The 17649-nt window shown below is 37.1% G+C and overlaps 1 protein-coding gene across 1 annotated transcript; it reads left to right on the top strand.

The window, feature by feature from the left end:
• The first annotated feature begins 199 nt into the window (after positions 1-199).
• Positions 200-16371, top strand: TMEM207 (transmembrane protein 207). The gene is made up of 4 exons (XM_061168021.1): positions 200-273; positions 8362-8406; positions 9449-9591; positions 16223-16371. Exons 1-4 carry the CDS (start codon positions 200-202, stop codon positions 16369-16371), a joined length of 411 nt encoding a protein of 136 aa, XP_061024004.1.
• The last annotated feature ends 1278 nt before the right edge of the window (positions 16372-17649 follow it).

Genomic DNA, 17649 nt, shown 5'->3' with positions numbered 1-17649 from the left:
TGGATAAGAATCTGGCTCACAATATATATCTCCTGTCACTGCTGAACTGAAGTATCTACCCAGAGATTTTTTTTCAATTAAAATTCTGTGCACCAATAGATTCTGCTACTGAGATTTTAATTAAAAAAAAAAAAAAAGAAATGATATAAACCCCCATTGTCTCTAGGCACTGTTTGTATTAAAGGATTAGACTGATGAAATGTTTGGATTTTATTGTTCTAAACATGTGTTTCAGTTGGTGCTATCGGACACACCATGTGAAGAAAATGAAATGTAAGTAAATAACAAGAAGCTCCACGGTTTTATTCAGCCTTTTCAAAATCTGAAGACTAAAAATGTCTCAAGTCATTTGAGGAGCACAAAATGAGTTTCAAATGATCATTACAATTACAAGAGAAAAAAAAGTACATTACTTTTAAATGCAAATGGCTTAGTTTTTCTCAAAGCAGAAAAGATGCACTTTCATTGTGGTCAGCTTTGTTAAATAAAAATAAGGGGCCTAGTTGATTTCAAGATATTTTTGCTCACTGCGTTCTCCATCCTGGAGGTTTTAGATGTCCTTTAAGTTCATGTCTTCCTTTATGACTGCATCCACATGCGTTAAGACACAGAGATGATGGGAGACAGTTTTCTGGCTAATTTGGTTTCAAATATAAGTAAACAATGATCTAACCTATATTATATTTCAAAGTGTTTTAATAAAAGTTATGTAAATAATTGACTCAATTTTCTCATTTTTTTGTGCTATAGGCTTAATGCTTCTCAGAATTCTATTCTGGAAATGGGGAGAGGCTGTCATTAATAAAGCTGCTGCTGATTAATGATAACTGTAATATACTGAGACTGGTGCAAGTGTCAGAAAGCACTTCTGCCAAGTGCTGTCTTCTTCTGGGAGCAGTCCTCACTGCCAACTAGCTGTTTTAATTATCACTGTTACGCTTCAGGCTGGGGTCTTCAGGCCCTGTCTCCAGATTAAGAGGACAGGCTGGGTGGGATGCTTTCCTTGGCCCTGGAATCCTTCACCTGTTTTTGGTGGATCATCCCATTGTTGATAATCTGCTTGTTAAGTACATGCCTCTCTTTTCAGTTACTGCATGTTTCTCCACTGCTGTTTCTTTGCACTGATATTGGACTTGCTTTTTCCTCTGTCTTCTGGGGTTGGTGACATAATGGACTTTTAACTATTGGTTTGTTTAATTTTGGACCTCATGGCTGTTTCATCTTGCCGTTTCATCTTCTGCTTTTGACCCAGAGTACTAGAATAATGATTGTTTGTTTGTTTTTTGATCATGTTGCACAGCTTGCAGGATCTTAGTTCCCTGACCAGGGATTGAACATATGCCCCCAGCAGTGGACATATGGAGTCCTAACACTGAGAAGTCAGGAATTCCCATTAGAATAAAGAAATTCTTAATTGGAAAAATCATAAGTGTTGAATCTAACTCCTTCATCAACATGACAGGAGAATATGGTACTGGAGAACTTTAAATGCTAACTTTAGAGTCACTGAGGCTACTAGCCTTTTTTTTCAGGTGAAGAACTGAGACCCAAAGAGAGATAGTAACAAATTAACTACAAGACTTAAACTGGTACTTAAGCACAAAACTTTTGGCTACATCATTTTGTATTTGGATGTCTGTTGTTAATATATTTGTCATTATTTAGTGGCTCCCCAGAAGCGCAGTGGTAAAGACTCTGCCTGTCAATGTGGGAGATGTAGATTCAATCTCTGAGTAGGGAAGATTCCTGGGAGGATGGCATGGCAACCCCCTCCAGTATTCTTGTCTGGAAAATTCTATGAACAGAGGAGCTTGGTGGACTACAATCCATGGGGTCGCAAAGAGTTGGACACTACTGAGCACACACCCATTATTTAATATCACTACTTTTGAATAAAAACAAACAAACAAAAACACCCACTTCAGATATAATGAAAATTAACAGAAAATAAAGACAGAAGGTAAGAAAGTGGTTGATTTTTTAGGGAGCTGGTAGAAGGTAAGTAAACATATTGAATGTATTGAAAATAGACACAGTATCTCAAATCTTTTATCATCACAAGATGTTTGTGGGAATCTAGTATTAGTTCTACTTAAATTGTTTTTCAAACACAAGACTGATTTTTTCTGATCAAACCTGCTCAATTTATTTTTATAATAGCATTTTTGTAGAAACAGCACATTGTTAAGCTTTTGTATATAAATTAGATATTGTAAGTAATTTAATGTATAGAATAAAACATGACAGAGGCCCTCTGCATAATTATACCTTTAATCTTCCCTTTTCCCAGAAATAACCAAGTATATTGATGTGAATGTGCTTGCAAAAATGGGTATTTTATGAAACATAACTAAAATCATATGCTCACAGGATTCTGTAAATTAATTGCATGAATACATTGCTGATGATAGTCTGCCATATTACCCAGCTTGGGAAAGTTAAGTATTTTGCTCAAGAGTAAGCAAGTAAAAGGCAGAACTTTGATTTGGGCTCACAAATGACTCCTGAGCCTGCGATTTTCACCACAAACCACACTATGTATCCAATATGTAGATAAAATTACACACCTGGAGGCACATCTGAGGGATGCACAATCCATCCGTCCTTTCAGTGACTGTACAATTTACCCACCCGAAATTAATTAGGTCAGGTCACTAGTCTCTGGGTGATATGATTAACCCATCACTCCCCCAAATTATTGTAGCTAAATTGGATTCTAGCTTTTTGTTAAGGATGATCTTAACAAAAAGGACCCATGAAATTTGCTATTGCGTTTACATTCTAACCAAGAGTACTATGAGAAACATTGTTCTTGTTGTTAAACACAGCCTATTTATGAAGCCCCATAGTTTGAATTTGTTTCTCATTTCTCTGGGGCTTCCCTGGTGGCTCAGATGGTAAAGAATCTGCCTGCAATGCAGGAGACCCAGCTTTGATCCCTGGGTTGGGAGGATCCCCTGGAGAAGGGAATGACTATATCAGAAATAGTTGTGCATGTGGTTAATAATGTTGCCTGTTTTTATTAATTTTAGAGAATACCACATTACCAATTCTCTCTTTTATCCTATTAACTGCTAGAAAGTTTAAACCAGATCTGAAGCTGAGTTCTAATTTTATATATGGGATTTACTACATTCAGTTTACAAACTGATCTCACTCGTGTCTTATTCTTTTGTCTGATACTATCTGAGGTCTCACTTTTTTTTTCCTATTTTTAATATTTTCTTGAAACATTTTGTAACATGGGATATTGAATGCACTCAGGCAGTACACCACACAGCAATATGAGGCTAGAACTGACTTTTACTATTCCCAGTTGCAGTGATGCATCGTAGTAAGAGAGACATGGGCTCCAGAGCCAGACCATTTAGATTTAAAGCCTGCCTCTGGCCCTTCTAACTGGGTTATCATGGAGAAGTTACTTAACCTCTTTATGACTGAATTGTCTCAATTGTAAGTGAGAATCGCAATAGTGTGATGCTACTTTATAGAATTTTAAGTTTGAAAGTGAATTAATTCACATGAAATTATATAACTGTTGGTTTAGAAAAATGCCTAGCATAGGAAATTAGGGATAATTCTAGTAGAGGAGCCAATGGAGCAATTCTGAACTTTTCTTCTATTTATCAAATTAATGAATTTGTAATTAATCTTAGGTCCACAGAGTCTCAGCACTCATAAGAAAATTAAGAGTGGCTATCTCCCCAAATAAGTATTTTAAAAAAGAAGTAGGTGTCAAAGGAGATAATTTTTGTCCTTACAGAGCAGGAATCCTCTCCACACATCACAGTAGGATACTAGTTGTTCTGAAAGGGACAGAAATTATCTCCTTTGACCCCTACTTCTTTTTTAAACTTTTTATTTTGTATTGGGGTTAGAGCGGACTAACAATATTGTGATAGCGTCAGGTGAATAGAAAAGGGACTCAGCCATACACATACATGTATCCATTCTCCCCCAAGCTTCCTTTCCATCCAGGCTGACACATAGCATTGAGCAGAGTTCCATGTGCTATACAGTAGGTCTTTGTTGGTTATGCATTTTAAATATAGCAAAGTTTATATGTCTATCCCAAACTCTATAACTATCCCTTTCCCCCATCTTTCCCTCTGGCAACCATAAGTTCATTCTCTAAATCTTTGTGTCTCTCTCTTTTGTAAGTAAGTTCATTTACATCATTTCTTTTCAGATTCTGTGTTTAAAGGATGTCATCCAATATTTCTCCTTCTCTGTCTGACTTACTTCACTCTGTATGACAGTTTCTAAGTCCATCCATGTTGCTGCAAATGGCATCGTTTCATTCTTTTTTATGGCTGAATAATATTCCATTATATATATAAATCACATCTTCTAAAACCATTTGTCTCTTGATGGATACTTAGGATGATTCTATGTCTTGGTTATTATAAATAGTGCTTCAATGAGCATTGGGATACACATATCCTTTTGAATTGTGTTTTTCTCTGGATATATGCCCAGGAGTGGGATTGCAGTGTCATACGGTAGCTCTATTTTTAGCTTTTTAAGGAAACTCCATACTGTTCTCCATAATGGCTATGCCAATTTACATTTCCACAAATACTGTAGAAGGGTTCCCTTCTCTCTACACCCTCTCTAGCATTTATTGTTTGTGGACCTTTTGATGATGACCATCCTGGTTGGTATCAGATGATATTGTAGTTTTGATTTGCATTTCTCTAATAATATGAATGTTGAACACCTTTCCATGTGCCTCTTGGCCACCTGTATGTCTTCTTTGGAGAAATGTCTGTTTAGGTCTTCTGGCATTTGTTGATTGGGCTGTTTTGATGTTGTTAAGCATCATGAACTGTTTGTATATTTTGGAGATACATCCATTTTATGTCACATCATTCTCAAATATTTTCTCCCAATGTGTGGGTTGTCTTTTTTTGTTTTGTTTATTGTTCCTTTGCTGTGCAAACCTTTTGAGTTTAAGCAGTTCTCATTTGTTTATTATTGTTTTTATTTCTATTATTCTGGAGGTGGATCAAAAAAGATATTGCTGTGATTTATGTCAGAGAGGATTCTGCCTATGTTTCTCCTTAGGAGTTTTATAATGTCCAGTTTCACATTTGGGTCTTTAATCTATTTGAGTTTACTTTTGTATGGGGTGACACCTACTTCTAGAAGGTTCTGATTATTGAAAATGTCTTCCTTAAACATTATAATCTGCTCTAACGTCTGGATTTTTTTTTTTCTTTTTGATATTCTCATCTGAATTTGACTAGGCATAAATGAATCTCCTTCAAGGAGATCCAACCAGTCCCTCCTAAAAGAGATCAGTCCTGGGTGTTCATTGGAAGGACTGATGTTGAAGCTGAAACTCCAATACTTTGGCCACCTGATGCAAAGAGCTGACTCATTTGAAAAGACCCTGATGCTGGGAAAGATTGAGGGCAGGAGGAGAAGGGGACAGCAGAGGATAAGATGATTGGATGGCATCACTGACTCAATGGACATGGGTTTGGGTGGCCTCCGGGAGTTGGTGATGGACAGGGAGGCCAGGCACGCTGCGGTTCATGTGGTCACAAAGAGTCGGACATGACTGAGCGACTGAACTGAACTGAAATAAATCTCTGAGTAACAACTTTGTTTAAGAAAATGTAACTTTTCCTACACTGAAGATCTTGCACCTAAATTTGAGTATTTAAAATATTGCTACTGTTCAGATGGTTTTATTTTTTAAGAACTCAAAGATTTCTATTTAAAAATTAAACTTGAGAAAGACATGGAAATGATGGTAGGGAGGGAGTAAAAAGACCTGTATTCTAATTTAAGTTCTTTTGTCAGCTGGTGACCTTCCCACTTATTTTCCCATAGTGAAAAATCACAATGCACAATGAAAAAATCCTAAGAGTGATATAAATGATCCCAAAGGAGCTTGCAATTGTGAAATTATATGCTCACTTTGCATTTCTCCAGCTAACTGCTTTCTGACCATTTTATTGCTATTAGTAACTTCAACAATGTGTGCACAGGGTCAGAAAGAGGAAGTAAAGTAAGTAAGTTTGGATAATTGATAGCACTTGAAAAAATATTAATTGGAATGAAATGAGGTAGTTAATATTTAGAATTGGCATTTCAATAAATATATGATCTATTTTTAAATGTAAGAAGAGAAGCAGAGATTTATACATAGAGGAAGATTAAACAATCCATTCTTTCTGGTTATAAGCTTACATTTCAAGATTGAAAACCAAGAATCTTGTGCTCTTTTATTGGATCAGGACACCAAGAAAAATTTCCCACATTCATTTTGAAAGTGGGATACTACATTTAATTATATATATATATATATATATTTATATATATATAAAATATACTATATATAAAGTTTATGGCTACAAAAGTGATGCATGTACATCACAAAAATTCAAAGAATATAGAAATGTTGGAAATATTAAGTGCCTCACAATACCATCTTCAAAAGAAGCAAGCATTGTTAGTAACTTGGTGTATATATGACCCCATGGACTGTAGCTCACCAGGCTCCTCTGTTGATAGGATTATCTATGCAAGAATACTGGAGTGGGTAGCCATTCCCTTTTCCAGGTATCTTTCCTAACCAAGGATTCAACCTGGAGTCTCCTGCATTGAAGGCAGATTCTTTATCATATGAACCATCAGGGAAGCCCCATATCTATACATACTAACTGTATAATACCTATTTAGTGAAATCAGTGTGTTTGTGCAAAAGAAAATATACAAAGGAGAACTGAGATCTTTGCATTATTTTATTTAACAAAGCTTTCATTGTAAATATAAGCTATATTCTCTTTGATGAATGGATAATATTTCTTTACAAGGATGTGCCATTAATTACTGGTAAAATCCTTGATTGATCTCTTATCTTAGGATGCTTTTTAAACTCATACATCAGTTCCCATTTTTTTTCTCTGCCATTTGAACTTATGTACTTGGCTAAACCCTCTAGTTGCCCCCCCTCCAAAAAAAATTCTTGTTGTCTAAGTTTGACTTTTGTCTTAAACATTTGCAATAAAAATTTTAAGTTGACACTTCACATGTGTTAAAAGTCATTTCTGAATAGTATAATGATAAACATGACACACTGCCTCCTTGGAGATGCTGAGAGCAATAAATTAGCTGACATTTATGAACGCTTTCAAGTTGAAAAGTATTGAGTGTTATTTTAAAAAGGATGATTAAGTATAGCTCATCTCAGAAGTTATCAGGCTGTGATGAACAATTTTCCACTGTTTAATCTCAGACTACTTTAATAGCAGCATCTACACCAGGGTGTGAAAAAGGTCCATCAGTAAACATACATTCAGTACACGTGTCTGACATAGAAAGGGGCTCTAAAATGAACAGCACTTAAATGGCTATCCCTAGGGAGTTAAACCTCCTGAAAATTGCACTGTGGACTTTGGCTTTGTATTGCCTTTTTAATGTTAATCCAAGAATGATTGGGTTGTTCCTAAATACACAAATAGTTTGACCATCCTGAAAATCAACTTCTAACTCCTTGGTAAATGGTATGTGTGACCACACACACTCATTTTCCTTTTATTAAAATTTCTTTATCCTACCACGTTGGTGGGCTTCCCTCATAGCTCAGTTGGTAAAGAATCCACTTGCAATGCAGAAGTCACCGGTTCTATTCCTAGGTCCGGAAGATCCACTGGAGAAGAGATAGGCTACCCACTCCAGTATTCTTGGGCTTTCCTTGTGGCTCAGCTGGTAAAGAATCTGACAGCAATGTGGTAGACCTGGGTTCAATCCCTGGGTTGGGAAGATGCCCTGAAGAACGGAAAGGCTACCCACTCCAGTATTCCGGCCTGGAGAGGTTCCATGGACTGTATAGTCCATGGGATCGCAAAGAGTCGTATATGACTGAGCGACTTTCACTTTCAGTTTCAACCAGGTTATAGGCCTGCTATTCCTTACCAAGATATAAATGGTTAATAGAGATTATGAACTTTCCCTGGAGAATTTGCATTCTGAAGAATTATAAGTCTCTGAATAAACAGAATACTGGAACTCTTATCTACCTAATACTTAATACCTATGACACGTTAGTCCTGAAAAGTAGTTACTACCGCCTTCTCAATGCACAACAGTATTCATAACTCTAGAATCAACCTTATTACAGTGAAACTATCTGTCTATGTGTCTGACAGATTCACAATTAGCTGTATTCTCAGTGCCTTAAATGAAGTGGACATACATATAGTAAATATTTGTTTAATTATGCTGGGGGGTACAGTGAGCATGTGATTGTGGGGGAAACGGGTGTGGTCAGGACAAATACTGTGGTCCAGAAGAATAAGCTTTGTCAATCTAGAGATCCAGCACTAACTGCTCTTCCTTTATCACCAGGTGCATAAACTATAAAGATCATTACACAAATGGCTGGTATATCTGGTAAGGACATCCTCAATTTGTGCTATAAAATCTTTGGTGGTATATACATACTCCTTTTCCTAAGTAATTGAGATAGCATATGAAATCATACAGCTTAAGAAAACTTTAGGAATCATGTGGATTAACATATATAGAAACATCAGTTTCAGGTCATTGGCCAGTGTTTACTTAAACACTTCCTGTGACGACTGACTATTTTTAAGAATGATAGTTTATTCCCAAGTTGGATATTTTTAAAGGTGAAATCTTTCCCCTGAAATCTTTCAAAATGATCCATCCACTGATTTTAGTTCTTGCCTTAAACATTCAGGATAAGACAAAAAAAGAGTTGTTATAAATTTCTAAATCTTGGCTTCTGTATTTTTCAAATTGAACATTGCAGTTAGCGGTTAGTTCCTCAAAGACAGAAGCCCTGTCTTGTCAACCTTTGAATCCCCACCTCCAACATCTAAAAATCTATTTGATCACTTACATTCTAGAAGAAGGTGGTAAAGAATCTGCCTGCCAATGCAGGAGACACAAGAGATGTGGGTTTGATCCCTGGGTTAAGAAGATCTCCGGGAGTAGGAAATGACAACCCACTCTAGTATTCTTGCCTGGGAAATTCAATGAACAGAAGAGTATGTTGGATTATAGTCCGCAGGGTCACGAAGAGTCAGACATGACTGAGCGAGTGTACACACACACATACACACACACATACTTACACACACACTAGTTGAGTGAATGACTGGATAACTGAATGGAAGCAGTAATGGATGAATGTAAGTAATTAAAATGCTACTCCTTTGAACAAATCTCCAATTTCTAAAGAGGAAACAATTAAGATTGCCTGGCAAGACTGCCTCACTCTGAGCTCAGAGAAGATTCCAGAATCAGTGAAAATGTGTGAGAGATGATGAGGGTTTGTTTAAGGAATTCGGCCTCTCAGAGTCCTTACAGCCGGGCTTGCTGTGTTTTTTCACCTTTCCAGGAAGTAGCAGGAGCTCTTAACTTTGAGGCATGTTCCATCTCACTCCTCCCCTGCTTTCTCTGGCTTCAGGTTCTTGCTGCTGATTTTCCTGGTGGCTCTTCTCTGTGGAACAGTGATCTTCTGCCTCCAGTGCTGCCTGAGGAGACTCCAAAATGGTCCCCAAAGACGCACCATGGCTGTTTTTGCTGTTGGAGACTTGGACTCCGTTTACGGTAAGCTATTTACACACTTCTAGATGTCCTCTTTGGAAACCTTATAGTTTTGTGTGAGTTGGAAAGTTAATCTATGAAAAACAAATTTGCAAACACAGAACAAGATATAGTTTACTGAAGACTCAAGGCATGCACTGGGGAGAGAGTCTAAAGGAGGAAACTTCAGAAGAAGACTCCAAATTAAGGGAAAAAAAAATGTGTCCTGGGGAAGTGACTCAGAGTTGAGTATGGGAATAGAACCTAAACCTAAACATTCAGTCAACAAGCCGAAGAGAAAAGGTACACAGGGCTGGCCACTCCAGGTGAAAGCAGGGTTTAGGGTACAGAAGAGTATCTCTGGGCTTCTGATGTCCATCTGTCCTCCCCTGTGTTCATTTACGAAGCTCACCATGCCTCACTTGCCTGCAATAATATTGAATAATGCTTTTCAGATTGTCTGCTTCCAGTGCAGAGCCCGAGATACTTGGAATTGTGTGAGCGAGAGTCAGTACTCATGTCCTTTCTCTCCAGACACACTGGCAGTCTCCTGATCCTCCCTGCTCCCCACACCCACTCCCAAACCCTGTCCTCTCTATTATTTTTTAGTGTGCACTAAGAGGTAAGAAATGGAGAAAATTGTGGTCTTGAGTTATTTGTAACTGCCAGCCTCAGCTTTTTATTTATTTATTTATTTTTTCAGCCTCAGCTTTAAGTAGAAAAATGACAGTTTTGTGATTTCTGAGAGGTGACAATTGACAGTTTATGTCTTCGTGTTAAGCATTGTCCTCGTCCAGAGATTGTCTGTTATGAGATTTTCCTTCTAAGGCACTACATTGTATATTACAGTTGTCTCAAGAGTGCTTGGTAGAAACTAACAGCTGCCCTTCAAAAACTTGGGTCAGCATAAGATTTTCAATAGACAAAGTGGGAGATGTCCTGGAAAAACTCACAGCTACATAGGAAGTGGGATAAAAATAAACTAAATCGTTTTAATCTCAAAATTCAGTATTAAGATTTAGTGATTAGATTCACTGTTAACTTTTTCTAAAGTTATTATTTAATAGGGAAACACACTGTTAATTTGAAAAATGATCATTTGGGAAAGGACAATTAAAGTCTCCAATGAAAATAGCCTTTTCTCCTAAAATCAGCAGCACTTTCCACTGAGCGTATAGAAAATTGGGTCACTGACCCTCAAGCAAAGTATGTTGGTTAAAGGGATCAACATGGTCACATTGGTCTATTTTTCTTTATCTAACAAGAGGTGCTCAATAAATAAACACAACTATGCTTCTTCCAACTTGACTTGAGCTACTACAGAGGAGAATCCACACTGGTCTTCTTAGCCGTTCTCTCACTCTGAGGAAGACTCTTTCACTAGATGACCTTGAAGTGTTAAAACAAACAAACAAAAAAATCTGGTTTTAATTTTTGGTAAATAAGCTACCAAGTAATACTGTTATAACTTTTCAGGTAGTTCATGTGCCACAGTTAAATCCCCACTTATCTAATATTTCTATATTTCCTGGATGATGGTTTCCATACATGCTTTTGAATTTTCTGAACTTCCCTGACAGGTATGAATGTGAGAAAAGGAGTCAAGACTGAGACAGTGCTTCACAATTTAATTCATACCTACAAAGTACTAGGCACTAGGTCAGGGGTTTCACAGATACTATCTCTAATTCTTAAAATACCAACTCAGGAAAGTGGCCATTACTTCCCTTAGAGGATGTTATCTACTTTTCTCACTCTGCTGTTTAAATATACCCCATAAATCTCTGTTGCAGGTCAACTAATATACTACAGATTTTCCAAGATTGAGGATAATGAGCAATGAAAAGTTACATAGGGCACATATGGCAAAGGATCAAACACAACTGAGAAACAGTACACTCACACACATACACACACACACACATACACACATGGCTAGTCACCTCATTCGTGGACACTTATATCTTGAACCTTATATCTTGAACCACCAGATGTTTCCATTGGGTGATTCCTCAGTGGTAGCTTTTGCTGTCCAGAATCCTCATTTCCTTCCTCATTCTCTTCCTCATTCTACCTTTTCCTTCTTAATCCCTTGGGTGTAGCTTTGACTCTTGTTTTTTGCAAGAACATTTAAACTCTTTCTCAACTTAAATAGCATTACCAAGTTCACTTCTGTTGATGTCCATTGTAGAGAACACGTTCAGTTGCCTCTTTCGGTTTATTTCTCTCCTCACCTATGGTGATTTTCCCATCCACTGCCTGTCTCCCATCCTGTCCTATGGATGTTTAGGGTGGCTATATAGGTAGAGAATCACCATTCACATCGTTTTTGATGTGGATGTGGCTCCCAGACTTATGCTTCTTGCCATTCTTATTTTTCCTCTCCAAAACAAAACACAAACAAATAGTTCAGAAAGTGGTATTCTCTGTGATCTCTAGTCACTGGTTGTTGGTTTAATCACTAAGTCATGTCTGACTCTTGCAACCCCGTGGACTGTAGCCCACCAGTCTCCTCTGTCCATGGGGTTTCCCAGACAAGAACACTGGAGCAGGTTGCCATTTCCTTCTCCAGGGGACCTTCCAACCTAGGGATCAAACCCACATCTTCTGCATTGCAGGCAGCTTCTTTACCCCTGAGCCATCATGAAAGCCCCAAGTCACCTCTTCTTAACTAGTAATTTCTGGAATTAAACTCCAGGGAGCTAATATTATAAGGCAATCTGACACCCAGACCCACACCAAATTTCCTTTCCCCACTGAATTCTTGTTATACTTTCACTTCTCCAGACAAATATCCTCCCTATCTAATATTTCCTTAAAAGGAGGTACTCTCCAAAAGAGAAGTGAGGGAAATACTAAAGGATCTTTTTACTGCTGAGAGGGAAGTAAGGGCCAAACCACAGCTTCTGCCTCCACAGTCCCACAAAATTTTGTGCTCCCAGGTTGGAGCTAAGTCCACTCCATCTGGGTTTTCCCGTCTACATTGCAGGTTATGAGTGTGTACTTCTGAGTCTTCCCCATAGCCACTGTTCAGAAGCAGGAGAGGAAAATGAGAACTCGTTTGCAAACTACTGGTGATGTATTAGAATATGAAATAAGGTTCCTGGACTCCCTGCCACCCCTTGATCAAAAGGGGGCAGATAGGACTTCCCTCCTGAATATAGAATGTAGGAAATAAGTCATTTAAAGCTTTTCAATGATGAGACGTGATTTTATATATAAGCCCTGGGTTCCTCTAAAACTTTCATTTTATTTCTTCAAAATTTATTTCACGTTATTACCATACTCTGCTGAATATATTAGTTGAAATAGCTCTGCTCTTCTGACCTGAGGGTCAGAGGTTCAAGATCTCATGAAATCTGCGCTCAAATGAGAAGAGCAAAGAGGAGAATTTTGACTGACTATCAGAGGCTGGATTGGAGTGAACTTTACTGATATTAAAATATATAAAATTTCTTGCTGGCAACTCCTGACAATATTACATGACTCTGGTTGTCAATTATCTTGATTAGAAATATTTAAAAAAGGAAGGAAATACTTGGCTCGGGAATCCTTGTAAAATGTGTTTAAGGAAGGCCTTACCAGTTCAACCCATCACAGTGATGAGACCTCTGTCTGGAAAAGTCCTTAGGAATCTCAGCCAAACACCAAGGCTTCAAGAGAATCTTCTAGACCAATAATCATGCCTTTTCACAATTCTATGCTGACCTGATGCTCAGATTTGTTTTCCTTCCCCTCTGAAAAGGTTTAATGTTTCCATGTCGTAACATGTTATGATGAAGCTCTTTGTGCACCAATAAAAGAATTAATTCCTCTGCTACTCCAGTGAGGGTAAGGAGGAATGGTGACTCAAATTCAGGCAATCTTAGTCACCCACTTGTGAGAGAACAGAATGATATAAAAAAGGATACAGAGCAGAAAGAATAAGAAAGGCATTTTCAAATAAACCAAGTCCATTAGAGTGACTCTTAATGACTTGGGGAATCTGAACTCTGGATATAAAAAATTAGCTGTGAGTGTATTGGTTTTAAAAATCAAAAACAAACTGTTATCTTCACCAACAGCTGTCAAAATCATAGGATTTTTGTAGACATTTTTAACTGAGCTCTCTCAGTTTCCTAATTTGTCAAAAGATAAAAGTAAAAGATAAAAATGCTTGTTTCCCTCCCAATCCCATGATATTGTATGTAAACATGCTTTGAAAAAAAAATTGAGAAGTGACATGTGTTCAATTTTACAAAAGCTTTCTGAGCTTAATTCTGTTTATCATATGAATACCGTATGGTTTTCATAAGTTTAAGAGCAATGGGCAAATCTGTAGTAAGGAAATAACAATAAATATTTTCTAACATAAAGAGCAAGTGTCAATATCTTGCTGCCTGGAGCATGACATTAATAATGACCCTGGTAGTTATAAATTCAAGCTAATAATTATTTTGAATAAATCTGGTCAACCACTCCAGATACAATGATAGCCAAGTTACCTCTGACTCTGTATTGGATTTGCTGGAAGCAGTTCATCTGGAAAATGGGCAGTGCTTACTAATTGTACCCACAAAGGAGGGAAATACTGAGGCAAGTCCACTTTGCCAGTGTTAACTCTTTTTGTCAAGACATTTGGACTAGCCTACATCATTCTAAACTTCCTAAATATTCAAGGCTCTAAATCCAAGAAAGTTTTTTTTTTAATAAGAAATTTTTCATTCAGTAATCTCTGTGCCATTAACATTAATAAAGATAATGATTAAATGATTATTTAAACATTAAAATAAGAAAGTTTGGGAAATATTACTGTCAATAAAGGAAAATGCATGCATACTCCTAGCATAGTACAGTTCTTCATATATAATAATAATGCTAATGACAATACTTTAGCCAACTCATTGGAAAAGACTCTGATGCTGGACAAGATTGAGGGCAGGAAGAGAAGGGGGTGACAGAGGATTAGATGGCTGGATGGCATCACTGACTCAATGAGTTTGAGCAAACTCCTGGAGATAATGATGGACAGGGAGGCCTGGTGTGCTACAGTCCTTGGGGTCCACAAAGAGTTGGACACGACTAAGCGACTGAACAAGAACAACAACAAAATGCTAATATCACTACTGATAATAGTGACAGTCAACTTCAATGCGTGTCAGGCTTTGTTTTAAGCATGTTACATTTCATTTAGCCTTGCTTTTACAGATATTGCACAACAGCAAGCTGAGGTGTAAAAACTTGTGTAATAAGTTAGCATTAGGTTATTCAATTAAATAAATTAACTCCTTAAGGAAAGTGTTGAACCAGGAGGTGAGATTTATATTCTACATATGGCTGCACTCTTTACATATTACATTAATATTTAAATTATTATACTTTGTCCCATGAACCAGGGATATACAAAATAAAGCAAATGCAAATATATGGAAATTCATGATTCTAAATAAATCAAATCCACTCCAAAGCAATAATTTTGGTTAATTTACATATAGATTCCACTGATACAGCTATTGCCTTTTATGTAACTACTCTTGGAGTCATCTTAATAATTGTGGCTTGTTCTTTGAAATCTCCTTGATGGTATAGAATCTTAATCCTTTAAGGAAGGGGTCATTAAACTTTTTGTATTAAAGTCCAGGCAAGAAATATGTTTGGCTTTGCAAGCATATAATCTCTATCGGGACTACTCACTTCTGCGATTTTAGTAGGAAAAGCAGCCAGAGACAATATGAAAATGAATGGACATGATTGTGATACAATTCAATTTAATACACAAAAACAGCCAAAGGTTAGTTTAAGGGTGTAATTTCTTCTTTAACGGTGAATTTATGGCTGTCATTAATTTATGTTATGTTATTGTTTTGGGAAGAAGCAGTCAAATTATTCCCAGAAAGGTAAAGACCTTGTGAAAAAAGGAAAACAATATAGATAAATGACTATAAAGTATTACTATTGATTTCCTGAGTGACTCTAAAGCAGTCTTTCAAGCCAATACTAATAAAAGAATTCCCAAAAACCTATTGGAATAAGTGCATAATCTCTCAAGGTGATCGGTTTAAGGAAGAAAATGCATGTCTTTTATATTGGATGATTTGTAGTGTGCATAATCTAAAGTCAAGACATTTAATTTCAAAGTTTAAAATTTGAGAATGCCTTTTGCTTATTGTATGTATATGCTTTCATTACAAACTTTTCACAACTTAATATTTTTACTATGCATCATCGACAGATGTTGAAATTAATTAATTGCATTAGTTTCAGTTTACAGAACATACACATGAAAGAATGAAGTTCAGATGTAATACTTTAATGTTTCTAGTGAGATTGCATATCTCATGATGGGAGCATTAGCTAAAATGCCATTAGTGTTTACAGGAATCTTGTCTTCTGATCTACCAAAAGGGATATTTCTTCCAGTTTCAGCTGTTAAATTGTAAATGCTTCTTGATGGCTTAGTCAAAGATGGCCTAATCGGTGCATGAGAGCAAATTTTCTTGCTGTAATGACTAAAATATCACAGCAGAGAGTGAAATGATTGTAAATTTTTTCTCAAGGGTACAAATAATTTTCTGTTGCTCCAGTGATCCAAGAAATGCCAGATTTTATTAGGCAGTTCATGTGCTTCTATTTTATGCTGACTAGAAAGATTATGCCTCCACCTTTCTCTTTCCAGGGACAGAAGCAGCTGTGACTCCAACTGTTGGAATGCACCTACACACTCAAAACCCTGAACCGTTTTGTGTTCCCTGTTTTGGAGTTTTAGGCCCCCCGCCTCCATATGAAGAAACTAAAATCAAGCCGATTTTAGATCTAGATCGCTAATTGAAATGATTAGAAATATTTTAAATTTCAAAATATGCAATTTAGGAACAATTCTCTCAGTGAGAATTCCTGGAAATCAGTTAATGTAGTCTTAAAAAGGACAAATAAACGAATATAAGAAAAGAATTTTGAGCATGGAGATGTTTCTGTAGTCAACTAGTGGACCCTTGTTATATCACTGTTGCTTTGTAATTTTATGTTCCTAATCAAGTTTCTTGATGCACTCCAATAGGCAGTAACTAACATAAGGGGTGGCTTCCATTAAGTTCCACTCCATTATATGTAACAGATTTATCTGCCTCAATCTCTGTTTTAACCTGACCTCTTCCCTGATATGGGGTCAATAAAATTATTGTCATTTAACAGTGACCCACAATAAACTGTGGAAAATTCTTAAAGAGATGGGAATACCAGACCACCAGACCTGCCTCTTCAGAAACCTGTATGCAGATCAGGAAGCAACAGTTAGAACTGGACATGGGACAACAGACTGGTTCCAAATAGGAAAAGGAGTATGTCAAGGCTGTATGTTGTCACCCTGCTTATTTAACTTATATGTAGAGTACATCATGAGAAAAGCTGGGCTGGAAGAAGCACAAGTTGGAATCAAGATTGCCAGGAGAAATATCAATAACCTCAGATATGCAGATGACACCATCCTTATGGCAGAAAGTGAAGAAGAACTAAAGAGCTTCTGATGAAAGTGAAAGAGGAAAGTGAAAAAGTTGGCTTAAAGCTCAACATTCAGAAAACTAAGATCATAGTATCAGGTCCCATCACTTCATGGCAAATAGTTGGGGATAAAGTGGAAATGGTGGCTGACTTTATTTTGGGGGGCTCCAGAATCACTGTAGATGGTGATTGCAGCCTTGAAATTAAAAGATGCTTACTCTTTGGAAGGAAAGTTATGAATAACCCAGACAGCATATTAAAAAGCAGAGACATTACTTTGCCAACAAAGGTCCGTCTAATCAAGGCTATGGTTTTTCCAGTACCCATGTATGGATGTGAGAGTTGGACTTATAAAGAAAGCTGAGCACCGAAGAATTGATAATTTTGAACTGTGGTGTTGGAGAAGACTCTTGAGAGTCCCTTGGACTGCAAGCAGATCCAACCACTCCATCCTAAAGGAGATCACTCCTGAGTGTTCATTGGATGGACTGATGTCGAAGTTGAAACTCCAGTACCTTGGCTACCTGTTGTGAATAGCTGACTCATTTGAAAAGACCCTGATGCTGGGAAACATTGAAGGCAGGAGAACTCTTCATGACAGAGGAT

Source organism: Dama dama, chromosome 19 (genome assembly GCF_033118175.1).
Source record: "Dama dama isolate Ldn47 chromosome 19, ASM3311817v1, whole genome shotgun sequence".
Lineage (NCBI taxonomy): Eukaryota > Metazoa > Chordata > Mammalia > Artiodactyla > Cervidae > Dama > Dama dama.
The sequence above is the reverse complement of the archived record's forward strand: the minus strand, read 5'-3'. Positions and strand labels throughout refer to the sequence as shown.

What these genes read in the sequence shown, in the direction of transcription:
- TMEM207 (XM_061168021.1), top strand. Translation starts at nt 200, where the DNA reads ATGTTTGGATTTTATTGTTCTAAACATGTGTTTCAGTTGGTGCTATCG. An exon ending in CCATGTGAAGAAAATGAAAT is followed by an intron (nt 274 to 8,361) that starts GTAAGTAAATAA and finishes CTTTATCACCAG; the next exon opens with GTGCATAAACTATAAAGATC. An exon ending in AGACTTGGACTCCGTTTACG is followed by an intron (nt 9,592 to 16,222) that starts GTAAGCTATTTA and finishes TTCTCTTTCCAG; the next exon opens with GGACAGAAGCAGCTGTGACT.